The sequence below is a fragment of the Penicillium argentinense genome (genome assembly GCF_028826775.1).
Source record: "Penicillium argentinense strain IBT 30761 chromosome Unknown utg000001l_segment0_segment0, whole genome shotgun sequence".
Lineage (NCBI taxonomy): Eukaryota > Fungi > Ascomycota > Eurotiomycetes > Eurotiales > Aspergillaceae > Penicillium > Penicillium argentinense.
This window is the reverse complement of record NW_026622660.1, coordinates 1694398-1712093: the sequence shown is the minus strand read 5'-3', so window position 1 is coordinate 1712093 and position 17696 is coordinate 1694398. Positions and strand designations below refer to the sequence as shown.

Sequence of the window (17696 nt, the reverse complement as noted above, 5' to 3'; positions counted from 1 at the left end):
GGTACTGTTCGATTTAGGGGTGTGGGTGCGGCGATCAATTTACCAAGGATAACTGGGTTTTATGTATGAGATGCTATGATACGACTGATCTGAAAATCATATGGTCTCCATGATCTTGACACACTACTCAAAGTAAATTCTGGTTGGTCTTGTACCTTACTACCACCAACTAAATTACACGGCTTGTAACAGAATATTATGCTCAGCATCCAACTCTTCTAAAAGACGTCATCAACGATTCTAGTTGGGCTTGGTCGCTGTTGAAAGGATGGCAGTCCACTCCATCGGTATCTCCCCCTCTTTGCCATAGAGATCCACCACGTATTTCGCCAGCGCGGGCCGAACCAGCTCAGTATTTTCCTTTCGCTGCTGTTCTGTCCAGAAATTTTTTGACACTATAGGAAACATCATCATGGTCATCTCAATAAACTCAGGCACCTTCAACGCGATAGCCTTGGTCTCCTGTTTCACGATGACATTCACTAAGCCTCGCTGTTTCAGCTGGGACTCGATCCAGGAAACTGAATTCCATTCTCCATTACTCAAGACGCTGAGAAACTCTGCCACGCTGGGGAATGGTAGATCACTTGAAATAGTTGCAACTGCTTTTTGAATAATGGAAACCCAGCCAGCTGATTTGGAGTTAGCCAGTGCTTGATCGTAATGAGAGCACTGCCTGCCTCTTAGGGGCCGTGATTTTGTGACTCACGTTCTATCCATGTCGAGAAGGCGATGGTTCCTCCGGGTTGCAGGATTCGTACGTTGTCTAATAACACTGTCAGCCTATCTTGATATTTCCATTGTGTGAGAGCAAAAGTACTTACCATCGAGGGCAGCAGTAGCTTTCGGGAGTGCCATATACGCTAATAAAATCAAACTTGGTCAGCCACGACTCACCCAAAAATGTCAGGCAATATATCGTACCGAATGCAGTAATGACGTGCGTAAAATACTCAGTGGGGAGCTTGGTATCCTGAGAATCCACGGTCTTGATCTCGGCATTCTGCCACTTTTCTTTTTCCATCCGATTCCTGGTATATTCGAGCATGCCCGGAGATATATCGCCACATATCAACTTCCAGTTTGCCAATACCTGATGATCTAGCACTTGGTTTAGAATGTTTGAGACGACACCACTTCCACAGGCATTGTCTAGGACCACAAGAGACTTTTTGGGGTTGCCGTTGGCTTCCTTAATGCCACTCTGGTCAAGAAGCGACTGGGCAAACTCCCCAGTAATATGTTCACCGGTCTTGTAGTTGTCGACGAATTTTTTATCCATGAAAATGGTTTCCCAATTTTGCTGGTGGGTCATTGTTGGTAGAAATCGATGGGGAAGTAGAGCTGATTGCTTGAGAGGGTGAGAGAGAGGCTTCCAAGTATATCGGTTGGTTTGAGGCAACTAAGAAATAAAGGCATAGAAATAGGAAGCTTGCTCAGGGTGAATGTAGGGCCTTATATACCATTCACTCTCACATATATAATACTTGTGAACATCAAAGTCTGGGGCTCAGGATTGAAAAGTGTCCGACAATTCGAATGTCTCCGTGGGGGCTAATACGAATCACAATACTACCTATATGGATGTGGGTTGGGGGTGGGGCTGAATTTTAGAAATAGACAGTCTTATCCTAGAATACCTTTTGGAAATATGCTCAAAACAACCCTACGAAATATCGACGTCGAGCATCATTAGTCGATGAAGATTGTATGATGGATAGTATGATGTTCTACCTGAAATATCTTGGTTCTTGGTGTACAGTTAAAGGGGATTATGATAAGACCTTCATGAGACTCGGAACCTATTTTCTGGGACCCTCTAATTGGAGCAAGACAAGCTGTCATACCTTGGAGGAAGTCCACGGAGACATTTGAGACAAAGTGCCCGATCGCCAAGACTCCTGACGTCGGGACCGATGTGGTCACATGATACGCGATTACCTCAGCCCCGCCAGGCCGGAATGGGCAATCCATAAACACCTGATCTGCGGCAAAACAATCGCGCCCCTCTTCATCCCCCGACCTCCCAGTCGACTCCGCCCGCGAGCCGATTCGCAGTGACAACCATGCGGATCACCGAGATTGTGATAGACGTGAGTCGCCGGCGATTCTCAACGTGCTCAAATGGATGCGCTGACAATTGTTTCCCTAGGGTTTTAAATCGTACGCCGTGCGTACGGTGATTTCGGGATGGTGCGCAAGCTTCCTTGCTCCGCCAGCGAGTGTCACGGAGCTGTTGTCGCAAGGAATCTGTACTGATACAATGCTATAGGGACGAATCATTTAACTCGATTACCGGTTTGAACGGTAGCGGTAAATCCAATATCCTCGATGCCATCTGCTTCGTTCTCGGTATCACGAACATGACGACCGTTCGCGCGCAAAACCTCCAAGACTTGATCTACAAGCGCGGTCAGGCCGGCGTGACGAAAGCGAGCGTTACAATTGTTTTCGACAACCGCGATACCTCGAAATCTCCGATCGGCTTTGAGGAATATGCGAACATCTCCGTGACGCGACAGATCGTACTGGGCGGAACCAGCAAATACCTCATCAACGGCCATCGCGCGCAACAGCAAACCGTGCAGAACCTATTCCAAAGTGTTCAGCTGAACATCAACAACCCCAACTTCCTCATTATGCAGGGTCGCATTACCAAGGTTCTGAACATGAAGGCGGTTGAAATTCTGTCCATGATCGAAGAAGCGGCCGGCACGCGGATGTTTGAGGATCGAAGGGAGAAGGCTATCAAGACAATGGGCAAGAAGGAACTTAAGCTTCGTGAGATTGAAGGTCTCCTTAAGGAGGAGATTGAGCCTAAGCTTGAGAAACTTCGTTCTGAAAAGCGTGCGTTCCTCGATTTCCAGCAGACACAAAACGACCTCGAGCGCTTGACCCGACTTGTTATCGCCCACGATTACGTACGCGGCGGTGAACGACTACAAGTTGCGGGCGATGAGTGTGAGAGTAAGCGAAACAAAGTCCAGGCGCTGGAGGAAAATGCCGACAAACTCAAAAACGAGATCGCTCACTTGGAAGAAGATGTCAAACGCGTCCGAACCGCTCGTGACAAGGAGTTGCGAAAGGGCGGCAAGTTTCAGGGACTTGAAGACGAGGTCAAGGCTCACTCACACGAGCTGGTTCGATTGACAACTGTGTTCGACCTCAAGAACACTAGCATGGATGAGGAAAAGGAGAAAAGCACGAACATCCAAAAGACCGTTAACGATCTTGAGAAGATACTGAAAGAGAAGAAGGAGATCTATGACAAGGTGCAGGCTCAGTATGATTCTGCCAAGGCAGAGCTTGATGCGCAAACTGTGGAGGTGGAACAGAAGGAAGAACTGCTCCAGACCTTACAGACCGGTGTTGCTTCGAAGGAAGGACAAGAGAGCGGATACCAAGGTCAACTTCAAGACGCCCGCAACCGAGTCAGCAACGCTACTACCGAACAAGAACAAGCGAAACTCAAGATTACCAACTTCGAGAAACGGATCAAGGAGGACGAACCGCGTGCGAAGAAGGCCAAAGAACAAAATTCGGGTCTTCTCAAAGACTTGGAAGGACTGAAGTCACAAGCCAAGAAACTGGAATCAGAGCTCGCTCGACTCGGCTTTGAGCCTGGTAAAGAGGACCAGATCTATCAGGAACAATCTGGACTCCAGCGGGATATCCGCGAGCTTCGACAAAGGGCTGATGGGCTCCGGAGGAAGGTTGCGAACGTCGACTTCAACTATGCGGATCCCCACCCGAATTTCGACCGATCGAAGGTTAAGGGCCTGGTTGCTCAGCTCTTCACCCTCAACAAGGATCAGATCCCTGCTGCGACCGCCCTGGAGATCTGCGCCGGTGGCCGTTTGTACAACGTTGTTGTCGACAGTGCCGAGACCGGTACTCAGCTGCTCCAAAACGGCAAACTGCGAAAGCGTGTGACTATTATTCCTCTAAACAAGATTTCTGCCTTCAAGGCTTCTGCAGAGAAGATCGGTGCTGCCCAGAAGATCGCTCCCGGAAAAGTTGATCTGGCTTTGTCTTTGATCGGCCATGACGATGAAGTGATTGCGGCGATGAACTACGTCTTTGGAAACACACTCGTTTGCCACGATGCTGATACGGCCAAGAGGGTGACATTTGACCCGTCCGTTCGGATGAAGAGCGTCACCCTCGACGGCGACGTATACGACCCCTCTGGAACTCTTTCTGGTGGAAGCTCTCCCAACTCCAGTGGCGTGCTCGTTACTCTGCAGAAACTCAACGAGATTAATAAGGAGATGAGAAGCAAGGAGCGCCAGCTTGCTACTTTGGAGGAGAAAATGAAGAAGGAAAAAAGAAGCTCGATGCTGTCCGATCGGTTAAGCAGGAGCTGGATCTCAAGACTCACGAGATCAAGCTTACCGAAGAGCAAATCAGCAACAACTCTTCTTCATCGGTGAGTGTGCCATGTCCACCGCGGGTAATATGACTTGCTAATGTCAAAACAGATTATCGCTGCCGTCGAAGAGATGCGAGCGAACATCGAGCAATTGAAAAAAGACATCGCAGACGCCAAAGCTCGTCAGACAGAGGCAACCAAGGACATCAAACGTATCGAGAAAGATATGAGCGAGTTTAGCGACAATAAGGATGAGAAGCTAGCAGAGCTGCAGAACTCTCTGAATACTCTTAAGAAGAATCTCAGCAAGAACTCTGCCTCTGTTAAGGAGCTTCAGAAGGAGCTACAGTCCTCGCGTCTAGACTCCGAACAAGTCGGAAGCGACCTCTCTGCCGCCGAAGAGCAGCTTGCCGAGTCAGGAAATACGCTGAAGGCTCAAGTGGAGGAGATCGATGCTCTGAAGCGAGAGCAGACGCGACTCAAGGTAAGTGCTTTCTTACACAAAAAATATCATGGATTTGAAGTTGACAGTATTAGGACGCCCACGATGTTGCTCAAGCCCAACTCGAAGATGAGAGAGCTAAACTGACCGGTTTTGATGACGAGCTCCGAGAACTTGAGAAGACGATGCAGGCGAAATCATCACAGATCACGGAGGAGGCCTTGGAAATGCAGAAGCTTGGTCACCAACTTGAGAAGCTGCAAAAAGATCAGCACACGGCCGCTCAAGCTGTTGGTCATATGGAGCAAGAGCATGAGTGGATCGCGGATGAAAAGGAGCATTTCGGTCGTCCCAACACCCCCTATCACTTCCAAGACCAGAATATTGCCGAGTGCAAGTCAATGCTGCGGAACTTGACGGAGCGATTCCAGGGCATGAAGAAAAAGATCAACCCCAAGGTCATGAATATGATCGATAGTGTCGAGAAAAAGGAAGCCGCCTTGAAGAACATGATGAAGACGGTCATTCGCGATAAGCGCAAGATCGAAGAAACCATCATCAACTTGAATGAATACAAAAAGGAGGCACTCCACAAAACCTGGGTTAAGGTCAATGCTGACTTCGGTCAAATCTTCGCGGAACTCCTGCCGGGCAGTTTCGCCAAGCTGGATCCCCCAGAAGGCAAAGATATCACGGACGGCTTGGAAGTCAAGGTCTCTTTGGGTAAGGTGTGGAAGCAGAGTCTGACGGAGTTGAGTGGCGGACAACGGTATGTTTTTCCTTGAAATAGTTTCCCCTTGACGATGTTACTAACTGTTTGGATTGTAGATCACTCATTGCTTTGTCTCTGATCATGGCCCTCTTGCAATTCAAGCCAGCTCCCATGTACATTCTCGACGAGGTCGACGCCGCGCTGGATCTGTCTCATACCCAGAACATTGGTCGCCTGATCAAGACCCGTTTCAAGGGGTCCCAATTCATCGTCGTCTCCCTCAAGGATGGCATGTTCCAGAACGCCAACCGTATCTTCCGCACCCGCTTCAGCGAGGGAACCAGTATTGTCCAGGCGCTGACCCCTGCCGACATGAAATAAGTACTGCTAGTTCCTACGGTAGTATGACGAAGCCACGTTGGTGAGGTTAACTGTCTGGTTTTTCTGCCTTTGCTCTCTTGGTTTTTAGCCCCGTGTGATGCATTTGTTCTTTTCTGTCCATTAGTGACGGCTGGAGTTCCCGGTGTCGAGTTTGACTTCTTGGGCGTGGGAAGGGATATTGGTTCATGATCTATGTATGATGAGTGTTTTGTTTTGGTATTGCACACGCCCAGCTTATTCTCCGTGCAGAAATTTTGAAATTCGTGTAAATCATGTTTTACCTTTGATTTTCACATCTTACTCGAACGAAGCCACGGCGTGTCTTCCTCTTTGTGTAGCTCACGGCTTATTCTACTAGCGGGTGTGTGCCATCGACAGTATTTTGATGTAGAGCCTCATGGTAGTAGTGCCTAATAAAGTATTGACATCTCCAGCGACAATCGGGAAAGACCCGGTGTTGCCTTCTTCCCAGAATCAGATCAAAAGTGAGCCGAAACTTGGCTGAGACGACTGAGACGATATACTATATCCGCCCTCGGCATTATTGTTTTTTTTTTTCTAATTCTTTGACTCGACCACCTCACTCGCAGCGGCAGGCATCAGCGCCATCAAAGTTGTCTCGGCACGTGCAACGGTCTCCCCGACCCGCAACTCCGTCAACGCCGCCACACCTGGCGCCAACAACCGCCGCGCGATCTGAAGCCACCCTCTGACGCAGTCGCATCATTCTAAATCTCAATCAGTGCGTTATTGCACACGACCTCCTACCTGAGCCGGAGCCGTTCCGCCCCCGCGATCCGGACCCTGAGTCTAAACATCTCCCACCCAAGTCGATCGTCGCGCCCCCGTCGGCCAAGGCACGATGGCCGACGATGAGCCCTCCGTGAACATACCCTCGCTCTTGACATTCGCGGTCGTGTCATTCTTCTTTATCCGATGGTTTTTCAATCGCAACGATGCTCCCGCTGGTCGGCCCCGCGGACGTGGCAATGCCGTTGACCCAGCTCAGGTGGAGCAGATCGCCCAGATGTTCCCTCAGCTGAACACTCGCGAAATCATGTGGGATCTACAGCGCAATGGAGGTAGTGCCGCTGCGACGACTGAAAGAATCCTAAATGGCCAGGGTCTCGAAACGGTACGTCACACCAAGCATGCCGCGCGCTGCGATACTGTCTTGCGGTTTCTCGGCATCGCAAGACCCGAGCACGTCTTTCCGTCCTTTGTCAGGACACCGCAGGCTGTCCTAAGCCGAATACTGACTGAGCATGTATAGCCACCTCCGTCTTTCCAACCTCAGATCGCAATTCGCTCCCCAACTACCATGGCTACCCAGGCTACGTCAGCCGCCGCCCCCAAGGTCGATGGACAAGACTTGATTACTCGGTACAACCTCAGCTCGAAGATCGCCAGCGAGAACGGCGCAGACGCATCGGCGGCGACTACTTCTTCTGCAAGTTCGTGGTCCCAGAACAAAGAAGAGCGACAGCGTCTTCTGCAGAAGCGACGTGATGATATGATTCTCGCTGCTCGTCGAAAGATGGAGCAGAAGAACCACGAGAACTAAGGTCCCAATGAGCGGGATTTCATTTATGGGCTCATAGTAACTTCAAGCGTCTTTTGTTCAACGATTGTGTCTACAACAAATTCAGGACCAGCAAGTTTCAGACCTCTCCTACTCCTCGTCTTCGCGGCGCCATTTTCCCACTTCTGTTTGGTTTTTATTAGAGCGCTTCTCGCATGGGGTACGGTGTTAGTTAAAATGGAATGAAATGAAATCGCTTTCATCACAGTTCTTTATCATGAGGGAAAATTGGGTATATGCGTCTATGTACATGAATTCGTTCGAGGGTAGGGAGACATGTGTCTGCGTCACACATGCACCTTTTAAACGCCAAAAATTGAATGAAACCTGATGCAATAAAAGTAGCTTTCCTCCGGCTACAAGACCGACTAGAACTCCATATAGTCCTCTTCTTCTTCTTCATCTTGTGTGCCATTGTATCCACCATTAGCTCGCTGCTCTGCCATTTGTTCGCGTCGAGCTTGTTCTTTCGAGGCACCGATTTTCCTAGAACCAAGTCAGTAATCGACACGCGCTAGAACTGCTTTGCGTATTGCAGCGGTAGATCAATGCCACATACCGGAGGTTGTCTACTACTCCAGACAAGAACCCTCGCTCTTCGCCCACTTCCATTGCTCCGACGCCTGTCAACGCTACTCCTCCACCACCAACTGCCGCTGCATCAAGGGCATCGACACCGGCTCTCATCTTAGACAGGCGGATTTCACGCAGGTCTTTCAATAATCGTCGAACCTGATCTGCCTCAACCAGATCATCACTTGCCGCTTCGAGCAGCATGTTTCCAATCTCGACCCAATGGAAAGGTAATGCGGGGGGATCTCGGGACGAAATAGTCATCTGTGCAGTATTTTGAGGCAAAAATGGTGGCGAGGGAAAGTATCTATCTCCATCCGGTGTATATTGAGGTCGGGCTTTCGGCGCAAGCCCGTTGTCTCGAATACTTGGTTGTCCGGGAAGTGGTAGAGGAGGGGAGAAAGCGTTTTTGTAGTCCTGATGCTGGGATTCCACTTCGAGGATGAGGCTCAGAGGATCTGGGTGCAGCCATGCGGGGGGATAATATTCGCGCGGCGTTGACGCTTGAGAAGTAGTGCGAGCCAGAGTGGCAGAATCGCACGTCGTGGTGGAACGAGAGGCTCAACCGGGCCCTTGGGAGTAGGTCAATTCGTAGTCACTTGAAAGATATCAGTTGGGAAACATACTCCAAGTAGCTCTAGCCCTTCTAGGCGCTGGCGAGGCACCACGGTCACCATCTCCATCTCCGCGAGAAAGGCGATCTCCGAGGGCGTAATGCCCCGCGGAAGAGGAAATGCCATTGGGGATTGGATATGTGAAATAAAGGGACAGAGTTCCAGCTAAGCGTTATGCTGACATCGTGGAAGCCTCCTGGCCGTCTGATCTCAAATTGATGCGCCCGCGTCACGAATCGCGTGTCGATAACTGCCAAAGGCGGTGTTTGTGGTGTTTGCACCCATTTATAGCTTTCCCTCCGAGCTTCACCATCTGTTCCCTCGCCGGCTCACCACTTTTCTCGCGAATCACACTTTGTGATTTCTCGTTCCTTGGGAGAACCTGGGGCACAATGAGCTTTCGCGAATCGAATCTCAGCCGGGCGGCGCGCTACGCCGTTCCGTTCGCCCTCGTTCTGATTCCCGTCTGGAGAACACAGGTCAATACTAAGGTGCCCGAGCCGTATCTCGATGAAGTCTTCCATGTTCCCCAGGCGCAGGCATACTGGGCGCACAATTGGACGCACTGGGATCCGAAAATTACGACCCCGCCGGGTCTGTATATCTGGTCCTATATCCTCTGCGCCGTCATGCTCGCTCTCCGCGGTTCTCCGAAACAGCTCGACGCCGCTGCTCTACGAACGACCAATGTCGCTGCGACTTCAGTCTGCCTTCCCTGGCGTCTTCAAACTCTCCTGGATACCATTCAGAGAGTGCAGAATACTCGGCCCATGGGTGCATGGCTCAGTCACACGGTCTTGAACATCTGCCTGTTCCCGCCGCTGTTCTTCTTCTCCGGGCTCTACTACACCGATATTCTTGCTTTGTTGGCCGTGGTTGAGGCCTATAACTGGGACCTCAAGCGGGTCAATGGAGGAAAATATGGTCCAGTTTATGCGTTGGGCTTTCTGGTGTTTGCTTTGGCGGCACTGGGTTGTCGGCAGACAAATATCTTTTGGGTGGCGGTGTTCTTGGGTGGAATGCAGCTTGTCCGAACAGTTCGTTCATCTCGCAAGGCAACCCGGTCGACTGATATCTGGTCAATTGCCAAAGGGGGCTTTGGTAACGAAATATACGACCCCTTCGTTGCCACAGCTTCATTGGAAGGTAAGTTACTATTGTTAAAAGGTTTCAAAGTGCAAGATGACCAACAAGATGCATATCAGATTACTTCAAAACTGCTATCTCCTTTGCGTGCGCGAGTCTCCGGAGCCCTTTTTCCATCGTGGCCTCGATCATCCCCCATATCTTTATCCTAGGAGCATTCGGTGGATTTGTGATGTGGAATGAAGGTGTCGTCCTGGGGCACAAGGAGTTCCATACTGCGGGAGTACACCTAGCTCAGATGCTCTACATCTGGCCTTATTTCTTCTTCTTCTCGTGGCCTCTGCTGATCATTCCCGTGCTGAACGTTGCACTCCCGAAAACCATCCTGCCGAAGTACTTGGATTACGGGTTTCAAGAGAAGCAAAAGGGGCTGCCAGGACTACTGGCTGTGTTGATCGTGTTGCCCATTATGCTTGCTGTTGTTCACTTCAACACCATCGTGCACCCGTTCACTTTGGCTGATAACCGACACTATGTCTTCTATGTGTTCCGGCTTCTGCTCGGAGTACACCCTGCAGTAAAGTATGCCGCAGTCGTAGTGTACTTTCTCTGTGGGTGGGCCGTCATCTCAGCCTTTGGCTTCTCCATCATCAAAGCACCACCGCAACTCTTGCGTGTTCCTCCCTCCTCGTCTCGGGGAGCGCCTGCGGCCCAACCCGTCGCCCAGCCCGCCACCCCTGGGGAGCCTCAGGGCAATCGCAAAGAGCGCCGAGCTAAAGCGAAGGAGAACAAGGCTTCATCCAAGAAGGATGCAACCAAGAAGGACGCCATAACAAAGAAAAGCAAGCAGCCCCAGCCCGATCCGAACTCTCCAGAGGCGATTGCCACAATCCAGGAGCATCTCGTCCAGCGCCAACTTGAACAGTCTAGCGGCTCGCGAGTCAGCTTTGCTCTTGTATGGATCGCTGCTACCGCCCTGTCTCTTGTTACGGCTCCTCTTGTTGAGCCGCGATACTTCATTATCCCTTGGGTGATGTGGCGTCTGCACCTACCTCCCTCCCCTACAATGGCCATGTTCCGCAAGAAGCGGCCGGAGGAAGAGAGCGAGAAAGTCCGCTCAGATGTCATCACTAATCTCCCCAAGTTCCTGGAGACTGTGTGGTTCATCACCATTAATGTCGTGACAGGCTATGTCTTCCTTCACAAGGGCTTCGAGTGGCCTCAGGAACCCGGCAAGACCCAGCGGTTCATGTGGTGATTCTATAGTATAATCACTTTTGCGGGGGACCAAACCCGTTCTGTACATTAGATTAGTTGTATTTGTAAATCAAAAAGCATATTTTTATATCAATAAGTGCTTAATCTGGTTTTCTCATTATAAAAGTGATGATTTGTAGTGGTTGGAGCTGGCAGACCGGGTCAAACTGCGGGCGGTGGTTGCTGGAATATACTTTCACCAGCTTCGGGAATTTGTCCAACTTCACCCTACCCACCTGCCCTTCGCACTTCGTACTTCACCTCAATCCGATGATCACAAACCTCAAAAACAAATGACCCCTTCCAGCGCCTCAAACCTCCGATGGTCTCACACATAGCTTGATCCTGGCAAATACACTCTCAGCAACTCCCTCGGGCCAATTTTAGTCCGCTAGGGGCCAGTGTCAGATCACTCCGTCTCACGCGCCCTTTCTTCCCGTCTTGTCTGACTTACGCTTGCGGTCGCGATCTAAGTTTTTCCTCGATGGAACGGCCACCTAAAAGGGCACGGGCCTCACCAGATTCGGCGGATGAGGATACCAGGGGCCGGCCGAGCAAGATCTATACGCCCTTGAAATCGCTCGATACGTCCATCTCTCCACCACCTCGGACGCGATCTCAACCGTCCCAAGGGCCAGATGCGTGCCCTGAACTTGCTAGTTGTCAATCGGAAACTCCGAATAACACTAAAACTGGGGAGTCTACGAGATCACCCCGTCTGGTTCCCTCTCCTATCCAGCTCACACATATCAGAGACTTCCATGACTCTGAAGGTTGCAATGTTGATGCTGTTCGGCTTCGGGATATCCTTGGAGACCCAATGATTCGCGAGTGTTGGCAGTTCAATTACCTTTTTGATGTGGATTTCCTGATGCATCAGTTCGATGAGGATGTACGAAACCTAGTCAAGGTCCGAGTCGTCCATGGCTCTTGGGAAAAGGAGGCTCCTAATCGAATTCGAGTCGATGTAAGCATCCCCCATCTGGACTGTCCTCGTTGGAAGCTGACATGGGAGCAGGAGGCGTGCTCTCGTTATTCCAATGTTGAGCCTGTGATAGCTTATATGCCGGAAAGATTTGGAACACATCATTCGAAGATGATGATTCTCCTCCGGCATGATGATTTAGCTCAGTATGTACATTGTCTTCTCAGGCATTGGCGTTACCACTGATTGATACTGTTAGAATTGTCATTCATACCGCGAATATGATTCCGGGGGACTGGGCACATATGACCCAGGCGGCATGGCGCTCTCCGTTACTCCCCCTGAAGAAGCCAGGGGCTCCAGCCACGCCACAGAAAAACTCGAGTATTGGCAGCGGTGCGCGTTTCAAAAGAGATATACTCGCATATCTGAAAGCATACGGGCCGAAGAAAACTGGCCCACTGGTCCAGCAACTAGAAAATTATGACTTCGGAACTATTCGTGCAGCCCTGGTGGCAAGTGTTCCCTCGAAACAGCGGTTCAGCAGTTTGGATTCAGAGAAATCCACAATCTGGGGCTGGCCAGCCCTGAAAGACCTTATGGGGCGCGTTCCCATACTTCAGCAAATAAAGTATGGGAAAAGCCAGTCTACAAAGCCTCATATTGTCACACAGGTACATCTGTCTCGCTCCTGGTCCTGCTCACAAACTAACATCGACAGATCTCCTCCGTGGCCTCCCTTGGCCAGACAGACAAATGGCTAAAGGACGTTTTCTTCAAAGCCCTTGCCCCAACGAAGGCAACTCCTCGATACTCTATTATTTTCCCAACGACAGAAGAGATCCGCCGTTCTCTCAATGGGTACGCCTCCGGGGGTTCAATCCACATGAAAACCCAAAGCGCACCCCAGCAAAAACAGCTGCAGTACATGCGCCCCTATCTCTGTCAGTGGGCTGGTGGCGACCACTCCAATTCAAACTTGATAGATCTTTCCGAGGACAAGCCCTTCAAGCAAGAGGCTGGACGTGGCCGCGCCGCACCTCATATCAAAACTTACATTCGATTCTCGGACGCAGAAACCATGGACACCATTGACTGGGCAATGATCACATCCGCAAATTTATCTACGCAAGCATGGGGTGCAGCCACTAATGCGAATGATGAAGTTAGGATCTCGAGCTTTGAGATTGGAGTTGTTGTGTGGCCTGATCTTTTTGCCGATGACACTGTTGCCCAAAGCAGCACCTCTGAGGCGGAAAGGCAATCCGCCGTGATGGTACCTTGTTTCAAACAAGATCTACCCCTCTCTCCTACGAAAAATCTAGCCGATACCGTGGTCGGCTTCCGCATGCCCTACGATCTGCCTCTGACGCCGTACCGTGCATCCGACGAACCATGGTGTGCAACTGCACCGCATCATCTCCCCGACTGGCTCGGACAGAGCTGGATAGTGTGAGGCATATTCGGATGTCTCTCGGGTCACATCGGACTTTGCCAAGAGACAAGGCAAACACAGCAAGCGTTACTGCCGGCTTCGGCGATATACAATATCAAGGTCGCAGAGTTCGTAGAAGACAACTTATTCGTGGATGCGTCATTCATTTCATTTCAATATTGCAAAGGTAATTCGTCCATGCTAGACTACCGAAACGTATTTAGTGTGAAGCTGAATCCCGTAGGTTATGAGGTTTCGGGTCTCGGTCAAAGCCGGACTTAAATATCCATTCGAAATTATTTAATCGCGCAGGCCATACTTCGCAATCAGGCCGACGACCAGCTTGACGTAGGTAGCCTGAGCCTTCTGGGCGTCCAGCTCGTCCTTGTACTTCGACCAGTGGTTGAACATGGCTTTCTTCTATAGAACACAGCGAACACATTAGCAAAAGGGGATTGTCTCAGAGCATCCAAAAAGAGGAGGGGGAGGGTGCAATGTAGTCACATACAACCATGTCGAACATTCCAGGCTTGGGAACCTCCTCGCGCTTGCCAATCTTGAAGTGCGCATAGAGGTCGAGCTTCTCATCGTTGGTAGGCGCAGCCTCGAGCTCCTTGACCAGCAGAGCGGCAAACTCAAAGGCGTTCACAAGAGCGGTGCTCTGGGCCTCATCGCTGATGGTATCCTTCGCGCCCATAGCCTCGGCGGCAGCGTAGGCCTTCTTGAAATCATCGGTATTGACCTTCTTGGCGGCGGCCTGGATGTCGGGGTTGTATTTGGCGCCGTTCTGGGCGGCCTCGAGGGCGGTGACGAAGGTGGTCAGGTCCGCCATGGTGGGTGAAGCTTCGGTGGTGTTTTGGTCTGGGTTGTGTGTGTTTTCGGAGGTGAGGATGGTTTGTTGAGAGGGAGCGACGCGGATGGTTGAGGGGCTTGGTGGGGTTCTGCTGACTCGCTGCCCGCCAGTTGACGGTTGAGCCCCGGCGGTTTCGGGCAGCAGAGTGGGCCTCTTACAGTAGCATCATGCAACTTTCAGCATAACCTTGGAAAATGCATACAATGTACGAGTGTACGAGGACGAGGATAGTCGGCGATCTTAGATATTCATACTCGACCTGTCGCTCGCTATGCCTTGAATCAAATTTTGAAAAATGAGGGGACAAGTGTAGTCGAAAGAGTTATCAACATGTTCAAAAACCCGCAAATCAGCTGTCCTTGCTCATATAATTTTCGTATCACATATTAAGTCGTCTTCATGTGGAGGAGGGAGAAGAGAAAAGAGTTTCCTTTTCCTCAGTCCTAGGGACCCCGGAGTTTACCCAAATTCACGTGATTTGCGTATAATTCCCAGCAATATAGTTTAGTCGCAGGCTTGGGTATCTCTGCCCCCTCGACTAGAAGATGTGATGTTATGATTTATTGTGTCTGCCTTGGATACCCTTTTTTTGGCGCTTACGGGCAGTCTGGAAGCAATCTGGGCAGATACTAGTATCTGTGATGTTGCAAGAACTACGAGTGCTTCTTGTTTGGGACCTTAACAGCACACTGCGAAACAACTTGTCCTATACTAGGGCATAGCTACTGCTCAATCGCCCTCCTCCAGCGCCCCACCGTCTCTCATAGTCACAAATAGATGAAATGTCTGTTTTAGTATACAGACTGATGCTACTCAAATCAGAATCACCCACACAGAGAGAGGACGGGTTGGCTGCAGGATAGGCAACTTCGTGGGCGCTGTGGTACTATGTTGGTCAGCTTATTGCTTGTGGAATGAAGTATTTGTTGTTGCCAGGCAAGGGATAGCGGTTTCTGCCTCCTTCATGATGCCAGGAGATTAGTCACGAATGATGGACGATACGACAAAAACCACAGCTCCCTTCAATTGCTCTAGCAACTACTCTGTTGGTTATTCCAGAATTTTGCTCATGGAACCTCGGCGCCACTGACACGGACTCCGATTTCGGCAGACTAAGAACGTTTGGTGATAGTCATTTATATTTGCGCAACGCGTCCGTCGGCATCTTTTCTGGGCACCAATCACTCTTAGGTCGCAAGAGATCTTGTGCGTAAATAGGCGTAATAGGCCGAGCTACTAGGCGGTTCGCAGCGATGGGTGATCATTCCGCGATACTTGGAGTGGGACCGTACAAGATCATGTATGTACTTGTGTAATCGACGGGATTTCTCGATTTGCTTCTGAGTAAGTTCTGCGTTGAACATCCCCTTAAAAGTGTTTCGGCACTGGCAGCGAAACAGGCGTATCCTCCCGTTTTGAGCTCCGAATCAAATGATCAAACGAAGCAGAGCCACTTACGCGTGGTGTAAATGGTTCAAAGTCCCAGAGATACCCCAATGTCCTGAGCAGCGAAGAAGCGGAGTACGAAACCATCTCTCCATCAGAATTTGTACCCTTCTGCTCAACTACACCCTTAGCCACCCACGGTGAAATGAGGAGCGTCGGGACACGGCCACCTAGTCGATCAAAGAAAAACGTATAATTTTCGCCGTTCGGGGCTACCTCGGTGTAGGTAAGGCCATCCGGTCGCGGCGCTAAAGGCGGCGGGACGTGGTCATGGAAGCCGCCCGTTTCGTCAAAGGTCAGAATAAAGAGAGTCTGGTTCCAATGGGGACTAGCGCGGAGCGCGGAGTAAACGTCTTTGATGAGAGATTCGCCATCGGAGATCAGGCCCGTCGGGTGCATTGAGGTTGTGCCCTGGCCACAGCAGGATGGTTCGATGAAGCTGAAATCAGGCAGTGTGCCAGCTGCGGCGTCGGCGTAGAACTCATGAAGAGGTACAGCTAGCTGTTCGTTGCCGCTGGTAAAAGTCCAGTCGAAGAACCAGGCGTCAACCATTTGTTCGGCTGGGTCGGTGTAATAATTTTTCCAGGTGTGGTTGGTTTCGGAAAGCTGTTGAAAGATACTGCGCTGGGTGAGGCCATGCGTGCCAGCGTCAAAGTCTTCGTCATTGGTTCCGTGGCCAGCTGAAGTTCCAGAAAGGACGAACGCGCGGTTTGGGGCAGTGGGCTATGACGACCGTTTAATATCGACGAGCCTGCTATGGTTGAGGACCCGGATTATGCGATGACTTACGCCAGGGAGATCTGAGTGCCAATGGTTGAATGTGACATAATTCTGCACCAGGCTCGTCAAGACTGGTACCTGATCCTCGGTATAATAGTTGAGGACCTCTTTTGCCAGTCTTGTCTTGTTCGTATCGCCTCCATCATATTGACGCAGCTGCTCATACACGAAGCCCTTCTGTGCCGGCGTCAGTTTGCCGCTAGCGATATCGGCATTATCGGGGGTAAAGGCGCCATAAAACTCGATATTGTTACCCGTTACCGTATGATCGGGATCGTCTAGAATAGAATCAATGTCCTTGGCACTGCTACAGACCATGCCTTGTGAGGGGTCGGTCAAATTGTAAGGATTGCAGAAGGGGCCGTTATTGATGGGATTCTCGAGACCCTCAATCGTCTGGCCGCCCAGTAAGTTATCCAGGGAGCGGTTCTCCATCTCCAGAACGACAACATTCTTGATATTTCTCTTCAAGTTCTTGATGGAGCTTGACGAGTGCGCGACGTGGGAGACTTTGGCCGGCGCAGCAGAGGCTGCGATCGCGGATACAATGAACACAAGGAGAAAGCTGGCGTGCATGACCGACACCTGTTGGGTTCGAATGAATTATATCGGCAACTGAAGTGCAGAGGTGAGACCTCACTTTGGAAGGAGCTTCCCGGTCTTATATCTACCGCGGGGATCATTCTCTGCACTTCCGAGCTTTGGTAGGGCTGTTAGTTCTGCGCATGCTATTGTGACTTTCTAGACTATCCAGCGTCAATGCAGGGGTAGGTCACAGGTCCAGAATTTCTCCGGAGCATGTGTCGGATCGCTCAGTTGTTGTCCAATAAGGTTGGATACATCTGGAAATACAGCCTATATGATTGGCTGCTCTGATCCAGTTAACAGCCATGGACGTGAAAAGGTAAGCATAATTTGCGAAGATCGACAGGCACCGAGGTTTACCGATACGACGCAAGCCCACCAGCGCTATGATTCCTATCCATTCAACGTGCAGAAGTGGGAATATTAAAATACTGGGTACAAGACTCGGGAGCAAGTTCGGGCTCGAAGAGTCCACACTGGATTGATCAGCAGCTCCAATAGGCGATTGCGCAGCCTATGGGTCTTGCAGAGGCCCTGCACGGCCGTTGTCTGACTGGGTGGGAGAGTGGGTGCTGGGCCACTGCTGGCAAAGTAGCCATGCAACGTGGGTTCACTGGTGTCTTGGCCAACATTAAGCATGTCAGTAGCAATGA

The 17696-nt window shown here is 50.6% G+C and overlaps 8 protein-coding genes across 8 annotated transcripts; 4 read left to right on the top strand and 4 right to left on the bottom strand.

Moving 5' to 3' along the window:
- Positions 1–240: 240 nt before the first annotated feature.
- gtmA (gliotoxin thiomethyltransferase) lies at positions 241–1315 on the bottom strand (the record flags this gene model as incomplete). Its single annotated transcript, XM_056613081.1, has 4 exons — positions 241–632; positions 710–766; positions 825–863; positions 925–1315. The coding sequence occupies 4 exons, from the start codon at positions 1313–1315 to the stop codon at positions 241–243; spliced, it is 879 nt and encodes a 292-aa protein (XP_056480305.1).
- A 751-nt stretch (positions 1316–2066) lies between these two features.
- Positions 2067–5907, top strand: N7532_000576 (condensin subunit SMC2; the record flags this gene model as incomplete). The annotated part of the gene is made up of 7 exons (XM_056613080.1): positions 2067–2093; positions 2153–2193; positions 2273–4224; positions 4272–4429; positions 4482–4856; positions 4910–5583; positions 5643–5907. 7 exons carry the CDS (start codon positions 2067–2069, stop codon positions 5905–5907), a joined length of 3492 nt encoding a protein of 1163 aa, XP_056480304.1.
- An 862-nt stretch (positions 5908–6769) lies between these two features.
- Positions 6770–7471, top strand: N7532_000575 (CUE domain-containing protein; the record flags this gene model as incomplete). Its single annotated transcript, XM_056613079.1, has 2 exons — positions 6770–7042; positions 7181–7471. The coding sequence occupies 2 exons, from the start codon at positions 6770–6772 to the stop codon at positions 7469–7471; spliced, it is 564 nt and encodes a 187-aa protein (XP_056480303.1).
- Positions 7472–7857: 386 nt separating this feature from the next.
- On the bottom strand, positions 7858–8802 carry psf2 (DNA replication protein PSF2; the record flags this gene model as incomplete). The annotated part of the gene is made up of 4 exons (XM_056613078.1): positions 7858–7975; positions 8049–8565; positions 8604–8634; positions 8689–8802. The coding sequence occupies 4 exons, from the start codon at positions 8800–8802 to the stop codon at positions 7858–7860; spliced, it is 780 nt and encodes a 259-aa protein (XP_056480302.1).
- Positions 8803–9068: 266 nt separating this feature from the next.
- alg10 (dolichyl-P-Glc:Glc(2)Man(9)GlcNAc(2)-PP-dolichol alpha-1,2- glucosyltransferase) lies at positions 9069–11020 on the top strand (the record flags this gene model as incomplete). The annotated part of the gene is made up of 2 exons (XM_056613077.1): positions 9069–9822; positions 9882–11020. The coding sequence occupies 2 exons, from the start codon at positions 9069–9071 to the stop codon at positions 11018–11020; spliced, it is 1893 nt and encodes a 630-aa protein (XP_056480301.1).
- A 483-nt stretch (positions 11021–11503) lies between these two features.
- On the top strand, positions 11504–13400 carry N7532_000572 (tyrosyl-DNA phosphodiesterase 1; the record flags this gene model as incomplete). Its single annotated transcript, XM_056613076.1, has 4 exons — positions 11504–11986; positions 12038–12150; positions 12204–12618; positions 12666–13400. 4 exons carry the CDS (start codon positions 11504–11506, stop codon positions 13398–13400), a joined length of 1746 nt encoding a protein of 581 aa, XP_056480300.1.
- Positions 13401–13679: 279 nt separating this feature from the next.
- N7532_000571 (uncharacterized protein) lies at positions 13680–14211 on the bottom strand (the record flags this gene model as incomplete). Its single annotated transcript, XM_056613075.1, has 2 exons — positions 13680–13799; positions 13888–14211. 2 exons carry the CDS (start codon positions 14209–14211, stop codon positions 13680–13682), a joined length of 444 nt encoding a protein of 147 aa, XP_056480299.1.
- A 1389-nt stretch (positions 14212–15600) lies between these two features.
- On the bottom strand, positions 15601–17034 carry N7532_000570 (uncharacterized protein; the record flags this gene model as incomplete). The annotated part of the gene is made up of 2 exons (XM_056613074.1): positions 15601–16401; positions 16468–17034. The coding sequence occupies 2 exons, from the start codon at positions 17032–17034 to the stop codon at positions 15601–15603; spliced, it is 1368 nt and encodes a 455-aa protein (XP_056480298.1).
- Positions 17035–17696: the final 662 nt, after the last annotated feature.